Source organism: Dendropsophus ebraccatus, chromosome 15 (assembly GCF_027789765.1).
Source record: "Dendropsophus ebraccatus isolate aDenEbr1 chromosome 15, aDenEbr1.pat, whole genome shotgun sequence".
In the NCBI taxonomy this organism is placed as follows: domain Eukaryota; kingdom Metazoa; phylum Chordata; class Amphibia; order Anura; family Hylidae; genus Dendropsophus; species Dendropsophus ebraccatus.
Window position 1 is genome coordinate 28,562,949 of NC_091468.1, and position 23,842 is coordinate 28,586,790.

Below are 23,842 nucleotides of genomic sequence, written 5' to 3' on the forward strand. Positions count from 1 at the left end.
TTATACATTGTAATCAGATCGCCTCTAAGACGTCTTTTTTTCTAAACTAAATAACCCCAAGCTTGATAAACTGTCTTGGTACTGTAACCCACCCATTTCAGAAGCAATATTATAATAAATTATCCTCCCCTGTAATATTATACCATCCAAGAGATGGGTTTTCAAGTTACTTTTGAAGGACTTGATGGTGGATGAGAGCCGGATGTGTCGGGGTAGCGAGTTCCAGAGTATGGGGGAGGCTCGGTCAAAGTCTTGGAGGCAGTTGTGCGAGGTACATACAAGGGGGGAGCGCAGACTGAGGTCACTGGAGGATCGAAGGTTGTGTGAGGGACAGTAGAATTACATTTCCAACTGAGGTCGCCCCAGATCATCACGCTAAGTACCAACTAGAGTACAATGAATAAACAGCTTTTTGCTGTGAAGATCCTAAATAATAAAACTTAACTTTTAATAATAATTGTAAAAATGTGCTTTTAAATAGTGAGTTAAAATTAAATAGAGGTGTTAGGGCCCTATTCCACTGGACGATTATCGTTCAGATTATCGTTAAATCGTTCGAATCTAAACGATAATCGTTCGGTTGAAATGCAGTTAACGATTAACGACCGAACGAGAAATTGTCGATCGCTTTATAAGACCTGGACCTATTTTTATTGTTGCTTGTTCGCAAAACGTTCGCAAATCATTCGCATTGAATAAGACGTCGTTCGCAGTAAATATGAACGAAATAGCAAAGAATAAACAATCGCAAATACGATCATAAGTAACGATTATCATTCCATGGAAATTAGTGAACGTTTTCAGCTCTTTCGCAATAGCGGTCATTTGAGATCGTTAACGATTATGCGAACGATAATCTTCCGGTGGAATAGGGCCCTTAGGGAGGATTGGTATATAGTCAGGACACGTAATGCATCGACGTGAACTGAATATACACTCGATGGCTGTTTGTTCAAAGAATATGTACCATATATAAACGTAGAAGTCACCTGCACTTAGAAGTCCGTCATGTTAAGGAATTCCACAATAATGACATTAATTCTCTTTCATTCTTTGGTCTATGTAAACCCACACTTAGCCCAAGAGGTGGGAATCTTGATAATATACTACTACAGGAAGAGGCAAGATGGATTTATAGGTTGGACACTATGTATCTGAAAGGCCTTAATGGGGGTTTCACGTATACCCCATTTATATGATTATTTTGATTTAGTTCTCTCTAGAAGCCTTAATGGCCATTATACCTGAACAATTGGTTCAGATGTTGTTTATATGTACATAATCAGTAGCGATATAGTTCCCATTATCCTAATGGTAAACAAAGGTTTTTATTTCTAATTTGCCCTATACAGTAAAGATCATAAATTCTAATATGGAAAAGGCCCATCTTAAAACCTACATTAATTGTCACTTCATTTGATGTATGGATTAATATGCACTATAATGTTTCCTAAACCATGTGTAAGAACATTGTGACTAGGGATGGTCCGAACCCGCCGAGGTTCGGGTTCGGATGAACCCGAACGCTCGGCATCGGATTCCTGCTGTCTGCCCGCTCCGTGCAGCGGGCGGATCCAGCGGGAAGACCGCCTGGAAAAATGGGATACAGCCTATGGCTATGGCTGTATCCCATTTTTCCAGGCGGTCCTCCCGCTGGATCCGCCCGCTGCACGGAGCGGGCAGACAGCGGGAATCATTACCGAGGGTTCGGGTTCGTACGAACCCGATCCCAACTTGGTTCGGACCATCCCTAATTGCGACAACTATTTAATATCTGAATATCTAAATACGTGAACATCGTGGCATACAACTTTAATTACAACGCTATTTATTTCTCCGGGCATAAAACCTATAAGTATACAATGTAAAATGCAGTGCAATAATTACAACACAACACTTGCACTGCCAACCTCTTCTGCCCGATGATACTCAAAGAGACAAAGCATGCATACTTACAATGTCCATGTCTCTGATGTCCTCAATCTGTCTCCGGTGTCCAAAGTCTATAGACTTGCGCTATAAGTCCCCTCTTAGTCCGGGATTCTCTTTAAGTCCATGGACTTGCGCGCGAGTTTTTCCTGCGCTGATAATTCTAAGTGTCCAAATATACGTGTCCACTAAGTCCGTGTCTCTGCTGTGTAAGTCAGCGGACTTGCGCAATGAGTTCCCTATTTGGCCCAGGATTTTCTCTATGTCTACAGACCTGCGCATTTGAAATTACTCAGCGCCGATCATTTTATAAGTTTATAGACATGCGCACTTTGCTGGCTTATCTTTGGAAAAACCTAAGTGCGCTGACCTGATTAGATATCCATAATGCCTTCCATCAAATTCCTAATCCGTATTCATGCGCAGAACATCTATTAATCACTGCACTTTGATCTCTCATGGAATCCTTACATCAGATCATAGTGACGACATTAACATAGTGCATTCTGAATGGTTTCTTTATAAATAAACAAAAAACACAATTGGACTTTAACTTAATTTGCAAATAGATTATTGGCTGAAATAATGATGGGTACCTTAATCATTACGTATACAGCAAATCCCTTATAAAGGTCCGCGTTTGGCGGCCAGTTCGCTATGATTTCCCCTTGATAAAGCCACAGTTAGTGGTAAAACATCGGAGTGGTGGTGGGATTTTTGTTTTATTTTAATAGTTAGAGGTGTTTATTGTTAATCTACTACTAGTCTGGGACACCTTACTGAGCGGTAGCCCGGCTATGCCGACTCTGCTGGGCAAGATACCGCTACCTGACCGCTTGCAATAATACTAACCTACTAGTAGCTAGCCCTATGCAGGGTGATACAATAGCTTAACTAGCAAGGCATTTACTGAGTAGCCACGTTTGGGTTTGCCTGTCGCACTGTCAGGATGGTATCTTTGCAGAGCATTATGCGCCCCTCGGCTCGTGCTGTGCGGCCGAGAAGGCGCTGATATTCTTGTATTCTGTTCTTGTTTGCAGTGTGTGAACACTGGTTTATATGCTCACCTTTGTTGGGAGACACACCCGAATTCACCTGCTGAGTTCTGTCTGGCCTTGTCATGGTTAATCTGTGTTTTGGTTCTGCTATGACTGACAGGTTATCCTGCCAGTGGATCTGTTTTGTTCTCAGGTGTCTGTGCTTGGAGATCAGGGGGATGGTCCAATTACATTCTGGACCAGAATCCTGGCCTCCTATATAACTACCTCAGTCTGGGATATCATTGCCAGATATTGACTTAGTCTCTGCCTGCTTGTGTGTTCTGTTTTCTGGTTTCTCCTGACTCCTGCTTAGTTTCTTTTGACCTCGCTTGCTTGCTGCCTGCCCCCAACCTTATTGCCTGTTATTCAACTACTCTTTTGGATCCTGATTTTGTACCTTTGCTGCCAGATCATTGTGACCCGGATTGCTGACCATTCTTATTGTGTTTGTTCGTTTTGTCTTGTCCATTGTTTCACGTATCCAGGCCAGGGATCGCCGCCAAGTTGTCCGCTGCCATTTTAGGGCAGATTGCGGCAATTAGGTAGGGACAGTGGGAGGGGCTGAGCTCAGGGCTCACTGTCTCTGTGTGTTTGGTGTGACTGGTCCTGACACGCACGATATGTGCCCTAACAATCGAGTAATCACTGAGCTGTATTACTGCAACATACTCTAGCCTGATACTGCACTGTATCACCTGCAGCAACAATTATTTGTGTGATACCGGCATAGCTGTCAAAAATGTAATAGGGGTGGCAACAACTACTGAGTAGCGATAGTCAGTTTATCTGTCATACGCTACTTATATACACTAGTTCAGTTCACATCGATGCATTACGTGTCCTGACTATATACTAATCCTCCCTAACACCTCTATTTAATTTTAACTCACTATTTGATCGCACATTTTTACAATTATTCTTTAAAGTTAAGTTTTATTATTTAGGATCTTCCCAGCAAAAAGCTGTTAATTCATTGTACTCAAGAATTTAATTTACAATGGAAACTTGACGAAAACGCAAAGTAAAACCTTAAAACGCGTTGTTGTCTATTTTTTCAAATTATCTTGTTATACGTTTTATTGTTCATCATATTCTTTTGAATGAAAAGTTCCTTAACCCTTAGACGACCCAGGGCGTATAGTTACGCCATGGAAGTCTGTCCCCAGACGACCTAGGGCGTAACTGTACGCCCTGGGTGTTTCTCCCGCTATGAAGCGTGCTCCGGAGCGGAGCGCGCTTCATAGCAGGTGGGGGCCGGCTGCAATCAGCAGCCGGGACCTCACGGTAATGACACGCTGCAGCGATCGCGCTGCCGCGTGTCATTAACTCCTTAAACGCCGCGGCCGCGGCGTTTAAGTGTAAGTGACAGGGGGAGTCCCCTGTCACTTACCGATCGGGACCCCCGCAGTCACACTGCGGGGGTCCCGATCGGTAAAACGGGCCGCCGGAGGTCTCTCACCTGCCTCCGTGCGGTCCGATCGGCGCTCTGGTCACTGAGCCTGCACAGGCAGGCTCAATGAGCAGAGCGCCGATAACACTGATCAATGCTATGGCTATGGCATAGCATTCATCAGTGTAAAAATCCAAGTACTGTATGTAAAAGTCCCCCAAAGGGACTTCAAATGTGTAAAAAAAAAAAAGTTAAAAACACTAACACACAACCCCAAAACCCCTCCCCCAATAAAAGTTGAAATCACCCCCCTTTCCCATTATATAAATAAAACATATAAAAATAAATAAATAGATAAACATATAATATACCGTAGCGTGCGTAATTGTCCGATCTATTAAAATATAACAAGTGTCATTGCGAACGGTAAACGGCGTACACGAAAAAAGGGAGAAAAGTGCGCGGATTACTGATTTTATGTTACATTATATATATAAAAAAATTAATAAAAAGTGATCAAAACGTCCGATCTTCACAAATATGGTATTAATAAAAACTAGAGATCATGGCGGAAAAAATGACACCCCATACAGCCCCGTAGGTGAAAAAATAAAACCGTTATAAGCGTCACAATAGGCCCATTTTATTTATAATTAATTGCCAAAAAAAAGGATTTCATTTAAAAAAAATATATAACATTAGAGAATCTGCGTAAACCTGCATATGGTTGTGTTCGTACTGACCTATAGAGTAATGGTATCATGTCGCTTTTACCATATAGTGCATTACGTAGACACAGGAACCCCCCAAACGTTACCATACTGCATTCTTTTTTGCGATTTCACCAATTTATATCTTCAAAAATAATATATTTGGAATTCCATCATACATGTTATGGTAAAATGAATGACGCCATTACAAAGTACAACTATTCCTGTAACAAATAAGCCCTTACATGGCCTGTAGATAAAAAACTGAAAGTGCTGGAGCTCTTAGAAGGGTAGGAGGGAAAAACGGAAACACTAAGATCAAAATTTGCGCGGTCCACTGGGTCATTTTGGGCCTGGTCCTCAAAGGGTTAAACATCAGGCTACACAGCTTCACATATGGATTATGGAACAACTGCACCAAGCTAGATTTGCCTTTTTTCTGCCAATTTAGCGAGCTATCCCTTAAAATGGAAATAAATTTTATAATTAGCTGCTTCTAAGGCCAGCAGGATATTGTGATGTATATAACAGGCCTGGACTCTCTGGACAGGGATATAATATTACTGCTTTATGAAGCTTTGGTGCAGCTGTTCAGTTCTGTAACCCGATTCATAGAAAGTAAACATGTTCCAAAGAGATTTGCTCACCTGTTCTGAGTAATTCTGATTTGTTACATATACTATTCTTAATTTATGAACTTTATATGAGTTACATATGTACTCTAACTCTTCTACCAGTTTAAATCTCAAATGGATTTTAACTTTTAAATATTATATATTAGTATTTCTATAAATATTGCATGTGTCCAATTCTTTTTCTATTAAAGAAACAGAGAACAGAGGGCTGAAGCACTGGAGGCGGGCCGGCCCGCCCCCCATTGGAAGGAAACCCCCATCCCTCTGTGATACGGCTCCATCGATTCTATCCAATTGAGGCTGGGTTCACACTATGTATATTTGAGGCTGTATTTGGTCCTCATGTCAGGTCCTCATAGCAACCGAAACCAGGAGTGGATTGAAAACACAGAAAGGATCTGTTCACATAATGTTGTAATTGAGTGGATGGCCGTCATATAACGGTAAATAACTGCCATTATTTCAATACAGCAGCCGTTGTTTTAAAATAACAGCACATATTTGCCATTAAATGACGGCCATCCACTTAATTATAACATTATGTGAACAGAGCCTTTCTGTGTTTTCAATCCACTCCTTGTTTTGATTGCTATACAGCCTCAAACATACAGCCTCAAATATACGTAGTGTGAACATAGCCTAAAAGTGGAAATTTAAAGTGAATGTACTGCTGGTACATTCGCTTTAAAAAATATAATAAATATTAATGCCAAGGGGAAAAAATGATGTACCTCTTTGTAATTGTACATAGCCAGGTCTGAAATTGCATGAGCATCGGGGACCCTAAGTCGAGAAAATTCTGGGACACAGATCCCTACAAAAAAAAAAAGTATTCATGATCAGGCAAATAAACTGGGTATCGTTAGCACTTGTGGTAACATATTAAGTACTCACTGAAATCATTGCTACATTGCTCCATTAATTCAGAAAATACAAGGCAATCTTCAAAACCCTGTGAAGACAAAAATGCTGTTTAGATATAAGACCTGTCTAGATTTTGCTACAAATTACAAAATGAATATTCTATTTTTAGGGCTTGTAGAAATGCTATTTTATTCTTCTGAAGTGTATCTGAGTACATCTTCCTACTGCAAGTTTATTTAACTTACATTTAAAAGGACGCTGGTTGGCCTCAGGGAGATCAACCAAACCACCGCAGGGACACCATCACGTGTCTCAACGTCAGTGTATTCTAGAACATTGCCCTCTGGGAAATAAAACATGCAAAAGAACACTGCAGAGACACCATCACATGTCTCGACGCCAGTGAACTAGCCAGACCTTCCTCCGGGAAGGAACAAACAAGCCAAGGAATGTCTCCAATCAAGGGGACTACCCAAGCAAGGTATACATCCAAAGATAGCTGTTTCGGGGTATTTGCCCCTCATCAGTGTGGAGTAGCTTGGGTGGTTTCCTTGATTGGAGACATTCCGTGGCCTGGTTGTTCCTTCTGGAGGAAGGTCTGGCTAGTTCACTGACGTTGAGACATATGATAGTGTCTCTGCAGTGTTCTTTTACATTTTTGATTTCCCACATGTATGCACATTACACTTATATAAGTGTAATGCTTATGCAGGTCTGTGTAACATATATAACTAAAGTATATGCATCTCTGTGTAACCTATATTAGTGTAATGTGTATGTATGTCTGTGTAACATATATAAGTGTAATGTGTATGCATGTCTGTGTAACATATATAAGTAAAGTGTATGCATGTCTGTGTAACATATATAAGTGTAACATGTATTAAGGTCTGTGTAACATATGTAACTGTGTAACGACTGGAGTTGTGGATCCACTGGACCGCTGCTGGCAATGGTGTAAGTTGCACCAGGGAGCAGAGTCTAGGGGGCGGCTGGGCTTCACCAGAGCCCGCTGCAATGCAGAATAGGCTTGATGTGTCAGGCGACCCTCAAGTCGCTTTTCAATCTCAAGAAGAGATTCTGTGGATTTGAAAACCTCAGAGTAAGAGGTCAAAAGTGGTTCTGACATACTGTACAAGTGGAGCACATTCCACATTCCATAAATACTATGGTGCTGCCCCATGTCCTTTTTTCCTTAGCAAGATGGACTACAACATACGACGGCCAGGGCAGAATGACTCTTTTAGCAGAAAATGCACTGTGCCTCAAGCGTTAAATAAGCATGAAACAGTTCCAGAAACCGTTTAGAAAAAAAATGGTAACGAAAAGTTATATAGATTTGTATACTGATTTATATATAAATATAAATAATTTATATAGTACAAGCGGTTTTAAGAAACTCTGTAATAGGTTTTATTTAGCAAAAGTGTTTCCTTCTGTACTCAAAAAGCAGTTTTTTTTTACACCCCCCCCCCCCTCACTTCAGAAAAAGTCCATTATGCTCTATGGAGAAGGGAGGGGTTGAGAGGAGTGAGTGAGCATAGAGGAGACAAATATCAGTCCTGCACAGCACATCACCCTGCAATCTTCTTTTAGCAAGTTCCCAGATAACCACTGACCTTTCTGACCTCTGAATCAGTTTTAGATGCCCAGAGTGTCTACAAACAGCTTACCTTCATGTCTCTTCTTCCTGCTTACTCATCTACGTCCACCCCTCCCCTCCATAGGATATAATGGACACAGCAGAATCCGTCTTCACTTGCTTCTCTGTAATGAAGACGGATTTGCCTGATAATGAACAGATAAGAAGTGAGGGGGGTGGGAGGCTGGGAAACAGCTTCTTGAGTACAGAAAGAGGCTTTTTTGCCTAATAAACCTATTACAAAGATTATTTAAATTACTTGTACTATTGGTTTGTGCAAAAAAAAAAAAAAACATGACAGTTACACTTTAAATTACTTCTATTTAAAAATTTCCAGTCTCCCAGAACTTGTCAGCTGCTGTATGTCCTGCAGGGAGTGGTGTATTCCTGTCGTAAAAACAGCTGTGCGAAACATCAATAGTCACTTTTATATACTTATCTTAGAATTCCAAGTACAATTTACTAGTTGAAAATACATGTTCTTATTCCTTCACTGTCATAATGTTCTGTTTAATGCATTATTTCACTATAGGACTATAACTTACAGCATTCATTCCTTGTCCGTAGAACGGTACGACAGCGTGGGCGGCATCACCCATCAAAACACATTTACTGTCTAGGCAAAATGATGAACATTTAACAGAGATCAAGGCTTGTGGAGGCAGCAGGAAAAAATCTGTTTTTAAGTTGTCCCTTATTGAAAAAGATGGGAAAATAATATTAGTTGATAAATAACAGTATTAGTACACTACTATTATACTAACTACTCCAGTCTTCTATCTGTCCTCACTATCGCCGCTCAGCCAATCAGCATGAGGCGGGACACTGCTGCAGCCTCTAAATGCGGAGAATGCATTATCGTCTGATTGTGTCTCCGCATTCATGAAGACTCAACCTTGCAGATTAGCAGAGGATCTCGCCACTGATCCATAAGGGTTGATTGTCACAGTGTCACACTACGTGAAACACTGGCTGTTCTGTGACCCAGCCGGAGTCGCACTCTCCATTGTGTGAACTGACAGGTCTGTGTGGCCACTATTCAATGAATAGTGGCTGCACAAAACTGACAATTTTTTGTGCGGCCTATGTGTATACACTCCAGCCGAGATTCCTTCCGACTTCTATGAATGTATTTTTTGTATTAATCACGACAACGGCCGTGAGTAATACAAAATATACGTTGTGTGAACATAGCCTAAGGCTATGTTCCTACAATGTCTTTTTTTAGCTTTTTTTGGCTGCGGGGGTGGGGGCTGCCCCGGTGATCGCTAGATCGTCCAGGCAGCCCATAGCAGATAGCAGTGGTCTGCTGACGGCGCTCCTATTCCATGGAGCGACGGCAGCAGATCGCTGCTATCATAGTCATTTGTCTGTCAACATGTTGAAAGACAAACAAAAGCAACCATCAGCCGACATCAGCTCATGTCAGCTGATCTTTGCCTTCCATTACAAAAGACGATTATCGGCTGTGACGGTCGATAATCGGTTTGTGTAATAGAGCACCACGGGTGCGGATGGATCAGTGTTGAATTCCTCTCTTCATCCGGAAAGTCAGGATTCCATGGCTAGGAACCACGCCATGACAGAAATGCATGCGACCTCCATTCTAATGCAAGGATAGCTGAACTACCAGAACCAGATAAAGAGAGCTGACAGCTACACTTTCCAGCGATCAGACCCTTACCATTCAAGCATATATTCTCTATTCTGTGGATAGACAATAAAGTGTCATTACTGGAAATCCCTTTCATGGCTCTTTGCATTCAGTTATGGCACCACTGGACTTGTGTGAAATATCTTATCAACGTTTACTTAAAAATAAGTGAATATAACTTTTGAGGTAGTGTGTATCAGGAGAGAGAAAAGTTTCGTATGCACATTGTAAATTAACTCTGTATTAAAGTTAAAAAAAAAAAAAAATGAATATAAATCTGGAATGATGTTTCCGTTAGAAAGTTACTTTATATAAGATCATATTGAACAGTATATTTTTTTTAGATTATTTTAATATTGGCATTAGTTACATGACCTTGAGACAGATAGATAGATAGATAGATAGATAGATAGATAGATAGATAGATAGATAGATAGATAGATTATTGCAACAGAAGTAATCTTACGGTCCAATTAAATTTATGGAGTCTGGAAAATGTGTCTTGAAAAATTCTAATACTTCCTCTGCTTTGCAAAGCTTTTCAAAGTCTTCGAATGGCATAAACAGAGTACATGTAAAAGATTTATCCTGTGGTATAAAATGAAAGTATATTAAGACAGAGGTTAGAACTGTTCACAGCATGTTATTTCATAAAAAAAAAAAAAAAAAAAAAAAAAAACACTTTTTTTTCACTATAAAAGTTTGGGAGTTACTCTGGAATTACATATTTTTATATATTGCTGGGGCTACAGAGAAAATATTAAAGGGGTATTTATTTCAATTTTTTTTTCCTTTCAAATCAACTGCTGTCAGGAAAATGTATAGATTAATAATTTATTTCTATTTAAAAATCTCCAGTCTTCCAGTCTGACACAGTGCTCTCTGCTGCCACCTATGTCCATGTCAGGAACTGTCCAGTATGAAATCCACATAGAAAACCTCTACTGCTCTGGACAGTTCCTGACATGGACATAGGTGGCAGCAGAGAGCACTGTGTCAGACTGGAAAGAATACATCACTTCCTGCAGGACTTACAGCAGCTGATAAGTACTGGAAGACTGGAGATTTTCTAAATAGAAGTAAATTACAAATCTATATAACCTTCTGATACCAGTTGATTTTGAAGAGAAAAAAAAAAGAAAAATCACCTGAGTAACCCTTTAAACAACCCAAACTCGCCAAACACACTCCCCTGAAGAAGCCAGAGCATTCAGAGGAGGACCCGAAGTTGTCACAGGAAGACCCCCAGGAGAGAGTGTTAAGAGTCTATGGGTTGTTTATTATTTTCTCTCCAGCCCGAGCACTATATTAAAAAAAATTACATAGAACATATAACACCGGGTCACAGAACTGCTGGTGTTATACGTAGCCTAAGGGTTAAATCTTTTCCTTCCCCTTAGGAAGGGCTTCTTTGTCTGTGCAGCAGTGACTGCCAAGTTAGTGCTCTCCCTTCTTGTGTTATAGCACCACCTAGTGACCAAAGTTTATTACTACAATTACAAGTAAAGGTTTTTTTTTCTTTTGTTTTATAAAATCTGTTTTCTTCATGTATTTATTTATTTATTTATTTATTTTATGTCTACTAAGAATACCAGTAGGAGATGTCACCTGACATGCAGTGAATGCAACAAACCTTTTCCTGCTGCCATTCTGCTAAAGTTGCTACTGCTAGCCCTCCTTCTACCTGTGATGTAGTTATTAGAATGAAGGATTTTGTCCGCTCATCCATAAGAAGAAGGAATTTAGAGCTTTATGCCAGCAGAGTATACGCTGCATACACTTCCTTAATCTAGGCCCACCTTAAAAAGCTGCAGCCTAGAGTAAGGACCTTTAATGACGTAAAAAGGCATATCCGCGATCATTAAAAGGTTAATAAGTGGTTTAATGCTAATCTGAAAGACCCCATGGAAGAGCTCAATCTGCCTTGAGACAGTCACCAGGCGGCTGCCACAAAAGCCAAAATCAGTATTGCCCAATATCAGACCTATAGCCCTATCTACTGCAAGTCTGGACTTGTGGCAGAGAACATCTCAGATGTATAGATACTAAATATGATAAAAAATCTATCTTACTCTATCCAGTTTTTTCTTCCTATAGATACAGTAACAAAAAGCTGCCCAGAGCAAAAAAATCAGGTTTATTTTAAAATCAACTGTCCTCCAGCTGATAGAAAAGAACGTCCTGGTGAGTGTTCCCTCCATATAGAGAGGTCTAGTATATTAAAGGGTCTTTCTAGTTCTTCTAGTTCTGTCCCCTGGGGAGTATTACATGATTTTAGAACTTTTGCACTCTATCTATGTAAGGCTCGGTTCACATCACGATTTTGCAATCCGTCTCACTGCATCTGTTTTGGAAAACACACAGAAAAACGTGGTTTGCAAAAATTGCTTGATTAATGGGTGAAAACGTGAGTTCTTTTGATTTTAGTATAAGGTCTTAAAACAACAAACTGTATTATATCCCTTTAAAATGCCTCTGTCATTAGGTTGGCTTGTGGAAATTTACAGGAGAAGTAATGTAGCTGCCCTGACACGCGGCCTTAATTGACTTTGACCTATTTCGTTTCTTGCCCTGGGCATCATCAATTGTAAGTGTGTCACTGATTGCCAGTTGTTTTCTTAGCAATGCTGATTGGCTGAGAACACTGCACAGACAGAGGTCCCCGCTAAATCCTGTCCTGTGTATGTTGTGTATAAGGAATTAACCCCTTTCTTGCCTCTTCAGATTATTTTGGCCTTAAAGACCAGGTCATTGTTCATTTATGTGCCCTGGGACATCATTGTGTGGCAAGGGATTAACCCTCTCCCGCCGCTGCACAGTAAATTAACGTTGCTGCAGCCTATACCTGATGCTGCAGTGATGTTAATTCATGCTGCAGGTTGACACAGCGTAGAAGCTGTGCCTGTGTCATCCGCGGCGGGTCCCAGCTATCAGTGATAGCCGGGGACCTGCCGCAACTCTCAGCACCGGAGCATGGCTGAGAGTTAACTCTATAGGGCTCCTGAAAGAGAATTCTCCCTCTACAGAGGGAGAATTCTCTGTTCGGTGTTCATTGGGGCTCTGCGGAGTGATTGCAGAGCCCCGATGGTAGCCATGGAAACCGGAAGCCTCAGGCTTCTTGTTTCCTGGCTACGGAGGCCGGCAGGGGGAGGGAAGGCAGGGCGTGTGGTCGTGCACTCTGCCCCCTCCCCTCTCCCCCCTGCGGCTATCACAAGATTATGACAGCAGCAGGGGACAGAGGAGAGGGGGCAGACATAGGGACATCAGTTTATGGGATTATTATGATCCCATAAGCTGATGTCCAAAAACGACCTGGGCATTGAGGGATCAATGACCCATGGTTGTGAAAGGGTTAAGTACCACTCAGGGTTACATTGTATTCTGTTTTTCAGATTTGGTTTTTAGAAAGATAAATACAGTGGTACCTTGGTTTAAGAGTAACTTGGTTTAAGAGCGTTTTGGTTTAAGAGCTCACAGTTTTTCAAAATTATGACTTGGTTTAAGAGCATTGATTTGGTTTAAGAGCTCCCTGTACTGGGTGGGAGGGGGAGGGGGGGAGGGGCATGGCCTGCATAGTGGGGTCTTCAGCTCTGTACTATGACCCAGGAAGTCTCCCACACCTTCCAAATCATAGCAAATCCACTTCAGGCTGGGGCTTGCATTGCTGTAAACCCTCTCTCCCCAGACAGAGAGTGCTCCATGTATGTGCCCACATCTGTCCTGCTTATTCCTTCATGCTCCCTGCAGTCTCTGTCAGCCCTTGTGTTTCCCATCCTCTCCATTACTGTACAGTAACTTATAATATCACATATTCTGCTGTTTCTGAATGTTTGTTTCATTAGTTTTACATGTTAATCAGAATAATAAATTATTATTTTTGGGCTGTGGAACCAATTGTCTGCATTTCTATGATTTCTTATGGGAAAATCTGCTTTGGTTTAAGAGTGGATTTGGATTACAAGCACGGACCTGGAACGAATTATGCGCGGAATCCAAGGCACCACTGTACCTTGCTATAATCCACAGTTAGGATTCCCCAAAGATGTCACCATTGAGCCACGCAATAACACCTTGTCATCAGAAGCTTCCACAGCCCCTTTACTAGCTACTGGCAACTAGCTCACTGCCAGAAGTGAAACTAGAAGGAAGAAGTAGTATAAATCCTTCCTCTTTATTTCCCATTTCTATAGAATCCTTTCAAGGCTTTGACCTAAAGTGGTACTGCTATTTATATACATTTTGACAAATTGTTAAAGCGTAACTGTCACTTAAATGTCACTTTTCATAAATCAATAAATTATCAGCAGTACAAGCGATTTTAAGAAACTCTGTAATAGGTTTTATTAAGCAAAAGAGTTTCCATCTGTACTACCTCAACCTCATTTCAAAAGAAGCAGGACTTCTGTGTCCATTATGCTCAATGGAGAGGGGAGGGGTTGAGGGGGTGAAAGAGCACAAAGAGGAGAAAGGGCAGTCCTGCAAAACACTACATCCTGCAATCTTCTCTCACCAAGTTGCCAGATAAGCAGTGACCTTTCTGACCTCTGAATCCAGTGTTTTATGTGCTCAGTGAGTCTGCAAACTGTACAGCTTCTTGTCTCCTCCTCCTGCTCACTTATCCCCTTGACCCCTCCCCCTCCATAGGATATAATGGACACAGCAGAACCCGTCTTTACTTTGCTCCTCTGTAATGAAGACCACTTTACCTGATAATGAACAGAAAAGCAGTGAGGAGAGAGGCTGGGAAACAGCTTTGAGTACAGAAACAGGCTTTCTGTCCAATAAAACCTATTATGGTGCGTTCACACCTACAGGATCTGCAGCTGATTTTCTGCAGCAAATTTCATTTAAATAACTGAACACAGCATCAAATCTGCTGCAGATCTGCTGCAGATCCTGTAGGTGTGAACGCACCCTTACAGAGTTTTTTCTTTTAATCGCTTGTACTAAGTTAAAGGGGTAGTGCGGCGGTAAACAATTATTCACAGAATAACACACATTACAAAGTTATACAACTTTGTAATGTATGTTATGTCTGTGAATGGCCCCCTTCCCTGTGTCCCACCACCCCCACCCGTGTACCAGGAAGTGTGGTGCGCTATACATACCTGTCACGTGCTGACTCGTCTCCGATCTTCAGTCTGCGATGTCGTCTTCGGACGGCCCGGCATTATCGGCTGCTCAGACGCGATTGGCTGAGCATCTGATGACACGCCCGCGGGTGGGGGTGGTGGGACACGGGGAAGGGGGCCATTCACAGACATAACATACATTACAAGGCTGGGTTCACACACAGTATATTTCAGGCAGTATTTGGTCCTCATGTCAGGTCCTCATAGCAACCAAAACCAGGAGTAGATTGAAAATACAGAAAGGCTCTGTTCACATAATGTTGAAATTGAGTGGATGGCCGTCATTTAATGGCAAATATTTGCTGTTATTTTAAAACAACGGCTGTTATATTGAAATAAGTTATTTACTGTTATATGGTGGCCATCCACTCAATTTCAACATTGTGTGAACAGATCCTTTCTGTGTTTTCAATCCACTCCTGGTTTTGGTTGCTATGAGGACCTGACATGAGGACCAAATACAGCCTCAAATATACATAGTGTGAACCCAGCCCAAAGTTGTATAACTTTGTAATGTGTGTTATTCTGTGAATAATTGTTTACCGCCGCACTACCCCTTTAAAAGGAATCTTTTTTTTTTTTTTAATTAACTGGTACCAGAAAGTTATACAGATTTGTATTTTTCTCCTATTTAAAAAATCTCCAGTCTTCCAGTACTTATAAGCTGCTGTATGTCATGGAGGAAGTGGTGTATTCTTTCCAGTCTGACACACTGCTCTCTTCTGCCACCTCTGTTCATGCCAATAACTGTCCAGAGCAGTAGAAAATCCCATAGAAAACCTCTCCTGCTCTGGACAGGTATTATATATATCTGTATTTAAAAAAAACACCTAAAGAAAATGCATATTAAAGTATACAACTCAAAAACTATTGTAAAACACTCAAAAGAGGTGACAGAAAACCTGTGTTCAGAGAAACAAACATTAAAACAGGAGTGTTGATATCTTACCAAGTTGGGTAATGCAATCATCATGAAAGTATTTCTTGGCCATATGTGTAAATAATTAGGTTCCATGGCAAACTAGAAGCAAAGATGCAAATAAAAAAGTGTATAAGTTTGCTGCACCCCACCAATAAGTGTGAATATACCGACTTCAATTGCACTACTGTCTCAGCCCCCAGGGACTATAAGAAATGAAGTAGTGAGTAGGCTCTCAAGAAGTATGTATTAAAATATAATTGCCATGATATGTAAGTTGGGAAGTATATAGGTAGAAGGTATATAAATGTATATAAATGAGTATGTTTTATCAATAAATAAATTTAAATGCAAAAAAAAAAAAATTGGTATATAATAAAAGAAAAAAAAAAACATCACTTTTACCTAAAACAAATCTATAACTTATAATCCATAAAATATGTATAAATTCATATAGTATTTAAAACATAAATCCATATAGAGTCAAAGTTAGTTATCCATGCAGGGCTCTTTGCACAAATTTCAAGCACTGCAGGACCACTATATATATATACGTATATGCATCATTATGTGAACAATAACTAAAATTATATCGAACCATTTACCAGCACTAGTAAGAAGAGACTATAGGTTAAATGAACTTGGAACACTGTACAATCTACAAATATTATATAACAGATTGATACACAACTCACAATCTTTAGGATTAAAGCTGCCAGTGCAAAGAGCCCTGCAAGGATAGCTAACTTTGACTCTATATGAATTTATGTTTTTAATATTATATGAATTTATACATATTAATGGACTATAAGTTATAGATATGTTTTAGGTAAATGTGATGTTTTTTCTTTTATGAATTCTTTTATTATATACCAATTTTTTTGTTGCATATAAAATTTTTTATTCATACTTCATAAAACGTTTTCATTTATATACATTTATATACCTTCTACCTATATACTTCCCAACTTACATATCATATATGTATATTTTAATACATACTTGAGAGCCTACTCACTACTACAAAGATGCAAATAAGTTATTTAAAGTTACATAATAAGGGACAGTTCACCTGGGCTGGATATGCTTTAGACATTTTTTACAGAGAAACTTGAAAGACTAATTGCAGTTTTGTTGTGGGTTAAAGATGGGTGAACCTTGACCACGCGGAGGTTTGTTTGAACCCGAATGCTCAGCATTTCATTACCGGTGGCTGAAGAAGTAGGATGCAGCCCTAGGGTGTGATCAGTGATCATTATGTGTCAAACACTGATATGCTGCAGGTAGGGATGGTCCGAACCAAGTTCGGTTTGTGTTCGTACAAACCCGAACTCTCTGTAATGATTCCCGGGAGGACCGCCTGGAAAACTGGGATACAGCCTTATCCATAGGAGCGGGCAGACAGCTGGAATCTGATGCCGAGCGTTCGGGTTCATACGAACCCAAAGCTCGGAGGGATCGGACCATCCCTAGCTGCAGGTTTTACAACTCCATACCACTGGCCAATTTAAAAAATTTCCCCAAAATGCAGATTTAAAAAATTCAGTACCTCAACCATGTATGGTACTACAATGCAATGAAAATGTTACTGGCATATCAGTCCTGTGTGAATTCCTCAAATACTGGCTACTTGTTTACTGTCCTACATAATGTACCGGCTCATTCTTTGGGCGGACGGCGGAATCTGGCAAACCATAGAATGAAGCCTATGGGACCAGCGGAGATGCACGCGGCCGTGAGTGGGGGCAAGCTGCGGAATCTGCGATGGATGATCCACCGGGATTCCGTAGTGTGGACATACCCATAGAGAGAAAGTGGAACTCATGGAGCACATTGTATAGGTTGTAAAAGAAAAAGTAGGCAACATTTTTAAAGTGAATGTACCATTGTACCAAGTTTTTTACATGAATAGACCGGCGCTGGTTCGGGGATGCCGGTGCCGCGGTCCTTTTTTGAACTGCAGCCCAATTCCCACACACAGCACTGGTATATTCCCTGGCACTGTCCTGGCGTGAAGCACTGGTTGCGGGCCCGCCAGCCCTGTATTGATCTATTAGAATCAATGGAGCCACATAACAGAGAGGAGGGGTTTAGTCACACTGGGGGTCCGATGGGCCTGTGGTTCAAAAAAAGGACCACGGCACCAGCATCTTGACGCTGGTCTATTCATGTAAAAAAAGTAGTGTACCTGATGGTACATTTGCTTTAAAAAAAAAGAATTTTGCACCATAATAACAGATTGCTGTTTACGTCAGCACAATGTTGAATAAAGTGTGTGTGTGTGTGGGGGGGGGGGGGGGCGGCACTGCAGGAGCCAGGGATGTAAGTGTATGTTATTTTTGTACCTCTACCTCTGGCTGGACAACCCCTTTAAACACAATTTAAGATTTATTTATAACATATTTACTATTTTTAAATTTACCTCTCCCTGTTTAGGAGGGATTGTTAATTCCTTGTATCCATGAGGGATATATACATGGCTGTAATTAAAACATATTTTTTTCATGAATTGTTTTCGTACAGATGAGAAGGCGCCATCACATCCCACAATCAAATCTGCATGTGCCTGCTTTATAGTGCCCTGCTTCCTAAGAAACATGAACAATGACAAAGAGGGAAAATCATATGTGAGAAATGTATAGTAATAATTAACACATTTTAATATTTGCTGAATAAAAAAATATATGTATATATGACGATACTGGTGCTGAATAGTGTTGACCCTAAACGTCAGAAGAGTGTCCGTGTTTAGCCGTGTGGCAGAACCCAAATGCTCAGCATGCAACTTTCTGTGCCTGGAGAAATTTAATGCCGCCCTAGGGAGTCCTAGAAAATATGGATACAGCCATAGAGTGGGTTCATACTGAGGAATTCTCGCAGATAATGTCCGCAGACAGACAGCGGAATTCCGCGGACATTATCCGCAAGAATTCCTCAGTCTGAACCCACCCATAGGTAGTATATGGCTATACACCGACACTCTTCTAACATTCGCTCAACACTAGTGCTGGATCTTGCTTTTGTGGATTTTTTCAAACCTATTTCTCTGGGTTGTCATGTGCACTGGATCTCACTAGAAAGTAGCAGGTGAGCAGACTTTGAACCTAATGGTGTGCTAACATAGAGAGAGTAAGGGCCCTATTACACGGGACGATTATCGTGCAAAAAATCGTTATATTCGAATTTAAACGATAATCGTTCTGTGTAATTGCAGGCAACGATCGAAAAATTGTTCTTGTGTCGTTGATCGTTGATTTAGATCTGAACCTAAAATTATCGTTAATCGTTTGCTGTAATTCCACATTTGTTCGCTCAAGTTCCGCATTTTTTCACTAATCGTTTAGTGTAATTGCACATTGTTCATTGTTTTGCTGGGATCAGATGAAGTAAGCGATCATGGTAACGATCGCACTAACGATCATAGTAACAATCGTATCGAACAACCATGGTTCTGTGTAATATGGTGAACGATTTCAGGTTAACGATAAACAATATAGTTTGCGATTGTTTATCGTTAGTCGTTAAAAAACGTTTAGTGTAATAGGACCCTAATGCTGCGTTTACACAGAGCAATAATTCGCCCAATCGATCGTTTAATGATTTTAAAGCAACGATTTGGTTTTTATAACGATCAGCGTTTATACAAATAAATCGTTATTGTGATCGTTAGGCTGTGTTAGGGCTGCGATCTAGAAGTGATCTGGAGCAGCCAATGATGTCTTCCTGGTCAGACTGCTCCATGAGATCTGTGTGCAGCCTGGCCAGGAAGCATCCAGGAAGTGGTTTTTTTCACTCATCCAGGAAATGGGGGGCACAGAGGGACATTAGACGTGGGAAAAGGAGGGGGATTATGAGGACAGAGGAGAGGGACTACAGGTGGATTATGAAGACAGAGGAGAGGGACCACAGGGGGACACAGCAGAAGAACTACAGGGGGATTATGAGGACAGAGGAGAGGGCCCACAGGGGGACACAGCAGAAGAACTACAGGGGGATTATGAGGACAGAGGAGGGGGACAAAGCAAGGGGACCACAGGGGAATTATGAGGACAGAGAAGGGGGACACAGCAGGGGGACTACAGGGGGATTATGAGGACACAGGAGGGGAACTACAGGAGGGATTATGACAACGACTGGGCACAGGATGAAGGGGGGGTTATGACTACATGAGGAGACAGGATGGGGATAATTACTACATGGGGGGCACAGGATGGGGGGGGGGATTATGACTACATGAGACAGGATGGGGATTATGACTACATGGGGGCACAGGATAGGGGGGATTATGACTACATTAGGAGACATGGGGGAGCCTTTTATTGGTGTGGAGGTGTAGAAGGGATCTCATAAAGTGTCAGGGCAAATTTGAAGTATTTACAGCATAGAGAAGAGAAGGGGCTAGTTACTGCGTGGATGTCAGATAGGGGGAACTGTTCATGTTGGGGCACTACGGATGAGATATGGTATAGGGGTGAGGAGAGTGTTAGTAAATTGTAGAGCCTAAAATGTCTGTCCGATAGATGTCATGGTATCGCAGGCCAGATTAACCCCCCTCCAGATTGTACCCAGGTATAGTTTAGGTATAGGCCAGAGTATACCCCGGGGTATAAAATAGCCTAGGCCAAACTATACCCCTCCAGGCCAGAATATACCCAGGGGTATAAAATGGCCTACGCCAAAGTATACCCCGGGGTATAAAATTGCCTAGGCCAGAGTATACCCTGGGGTATAAAATAGCCTAGGCCAAACTATACCCCGGGGTGTAACATAGCCTGGAGTATACCCATCCAGGACAGAATATATCCATCTGATGTTGAACCAGGCAGCAGTATACCCCGGGGGATAAACTCTATATTTGGGGGTGTAAAACAGTCTAGGCCAGACTATATCTCTCCAAGTTATCATGTCACTGGTTTTCTCACCTTTAGCCCAGTATACCCCAGGGGATATATTCTATACCAGGGGTTTAAAATAGCCAAGGCCAGATTTCATTGCTCCAGGTCACAATGTTATCACTTCATTATGCATTGTGCATTGATACATCTTGCACAATTTATGCCTAAGGCCTTATTCACACATAAAGTTGTCCGAAATTGCTAATCTGTTCACGGTTCATCTTGGAACACATTGATTTCTTTTGGGCTATTCACACAATCCGTTTTAATTCTGATCCATATTCCATTCCGTAAAAAAAAGGACATGCTTTAGTGCGGTTTGTCATTGTGGTACGGATTACCAATAGTAGTCTATGGGATCAAATATGGGATCAAATATATGCAAACTCGTACTATTCAAATTTTACGGAAACGGATATGGAAACGGAAATGGATGCAATACAGATTGAAATACGGATGAATTTATACGGACCATGTAGTAAAAATAGCGGGAGATTTTGCAGTCCAGAAAAATTACTGAAGGTGTGAATGAGACCTAAGGCTGGTTTCACAATGCATCTTTTGCAGTCCATGCACCCTGTTTACTATACTGTCACTGTGTGTGTGTATGTGTGTGTAGGGGGGGGGTTCGGGGGGTGGTAATGCTGGACTATGTACAGTTCAAGATATTATTTTTTCATTGTGTAATGGTAATATTCAGTCACTATGGGGTGGTGATATGGGGGGGGGGGGGCGCTATACGCTGTGGGAACTATACAATTTGGGGGAGATTTAGGAAAGGTGTAAATATACACCTGGTGTAAACTGCCCACGGCAACCAATCACAGCTCAGCTTTCAGCTCTGGGAAAAGATAAGAGGAGCTGTGATTGGTTATTGTGGGCAGTTTACACCAGGTGTATAATTACACCCTATCATAAATCTCCCCCTATGTGAATACAGTGGTACCTTGGTTTAAGAGCGTTTTGGTTTAAGAGCTCACAGTTTTTCAAAATTGTAACTTGGTTTAAGAGCATTGCTTTGGTTTAAGAGCTCCCTGTACGTGGTGGGAGCGCGAGTGGAGGAGGGGCATGGTCTGCATAGTGGGGTCTACAGCCCTGTACTCTGACCCAGGAAGTCTCCCTCACCTTCTAAATCATAGCAGAATCACTTCAGGCTGGGGCTTGCATCAGGGGACAGGACTGTGGAGGTAATCTCTTCATAGCTGTAACCCCTCTCTCCCCGGACAGAGAGTGCTGCATGTATGTGCCCACATCTGCCCTGCTCACTCCTTCATGCTCCCTGCAGTCTCTGTCAGCCCTTGTGTCTTTCATCCTCTCAATTACTGTACAGTAACTTATAATATCACATATTCTGCTGTTTCTGAATGTTTGTTTCATTTCTTTTACATGTTTTTCAGAATAATAAATCATTATTTTTGGGGTGTGGAACCAATTGTCTGCATATCAGTGAAAATTTGCTTTGGTTTAAGAGTGGCTTTGGATTACAAGCACGGTCCCGGAACGAATTATGCTCATAATCCAAGGCACCACTGTATATGTCTTTTTTTTATGCGGGGGGCATTTGCCTTTTATGCCTAGGGCACCAAAACTCCTTGTCCCAGCCCTGTTCTTTTCAGTCTGACACACTGCTCTCTGTCCGAGATAGATACTGTTAGTTTTAACATTTTGTACTCTCCCACCACCAAAACAGGTAACACTTGCCCATAAATATTATAGTAGAATGATACTATAGGAAATTGTATACTGCTTACCCCTGAAAAACTAGTGTACCAGAGTCAATGTTGCAGTCAGTCAACTTTTGTTCGAAGTGCAGCTTCACATTCGAAAACTTTTCTGCAGCTGTTGGACAATCCAAAGAATATACTGATATAACTAAACAAAACAAGGACACACCCACAAACTTGCATCATAACCTAAATATACGATGGGTGGGAGTCTAACTACAGGGATGTCTGGTTCCCCTTAGAGACATAGAATATTTAGGGGCCCATTTACCATTGTATTTGTGCCATTATTTTGCAGTATTTTGAGTTATTAGGCAAAAAGTACTCCATTCTACTCTGGCGTAGTTTTAAGCCAAAAAAAAAATGGGCATGTGCACACGATGACAAATTTTAATCAAGGTCTGTGAGTTTTTGAGCATCGTGGGAAAAATGCGCAAGTGCAAAAAAAAAAAGTTGATGATAAATGTGGCTTTATACTTTTAGGATAAAATCTGTGATTGAATTTGGAAAGAACACTCATGTCTAATGTTGACCCCTTATGGCAAGGAGTGATGGTCTCAAATACGTACAGGGAGAATTGAAGGGGGTTCTGTATGGTTTGGCACAACATGTTATGTCTGATTTGCTGGATAAAGCTATTTTCTTTAAGTGAATTCTTATCTAGTAAATCTGTAATTCTCATTGACAAATATCAGTATGACAAAGGCCTTATTCATACGTTCAGCGATTTTTAAACTCTATGGATTAAGGCCTTATTCACACATCCTCTTAAGTTGTCTGTGATCACGAATCTACGATCATGGACAATTTGAGGATCCATTTATTTTTATTGGTATATTCAAATAATGTGTGCCGCTAAAACTAGGACATCCGTTGCCCCAAGGATTCCCCATTAGAAGTCTATGGGATCTGTGTTTTTCACATATTTTATGAATGCCACATCAGTGGAATCTGTGAGAAACACTGATGTGATGTCACCAGTAGTGAAATTAGGGGGGGGGGGCACTCCGGAGCCCACACAAGCAGGGGGCCCACTTAAGTCTCTGCTGGTTATTGGCAGTCTGTAACTCCCAGGCCGACCTGGCCCCCTCACCCGCCTCACCTCACAGGGTTCCCGGCTGAGCTCCTTGTTGTTAGCCTGATGGGGGGTCCAAAATACCAAATAGGCGGGCCATGGGAAACCTAGTAGGCAGGGAGCCCACTGAAGTCTTGCTGGTTATTGGCTGTTTCATGGCCCCCAGCTGGCATCAGCAACCAGCAAGTGCAGGCCACGTTCTCATTGGGGGCCCACTCAGCCAGTGCAGTGAA

General features: G+C 41.4%; 1 protein-coding gene across 1 annotated transcript in view; it reads right to left on the bottom strand.

The window, feature by feature from the left end:
- Window positions 1-23,842, bottom strand: part of KMO (kynurenine 3-monooxygenase) — a 46,454-nt gene that overhangs the window by 9,513 nt on the left and 13,099 nt on the right. The window contains exons 6-12 of the mRNA XM_069955067.1: window positions 22,562-22,649; window positions 18,338-18,503; window positions 15,946-16,017; window positions 10,331-10,452; window positions 8,756-8,903; window positions 6,599-6,656; window positions 6,436-6,518 (exon numbers count right to left, since the gene is read on the bottom strand). Of these exons, the coding sequence (XP_069811168.1) occupies window positions 6,436-6,518; window positions 6,599-6,656; window positions 8,756-8,903; window positions 10,331-10,452; window positions 15,946-16,017; window positions 18,338-18,503; window positions 22,562-22,649 (737 nt within the window). The remainder of the gene's footprint in view (window positions 1-6,435; window positions 6,519-6,598; window positions 6,657-8,755; window positions 8,904-10,330; window positions 10,453-15,945; window positions 16,018-18,337; window positions 18,504-22,561; window positions 22,650-23,842) is intronic.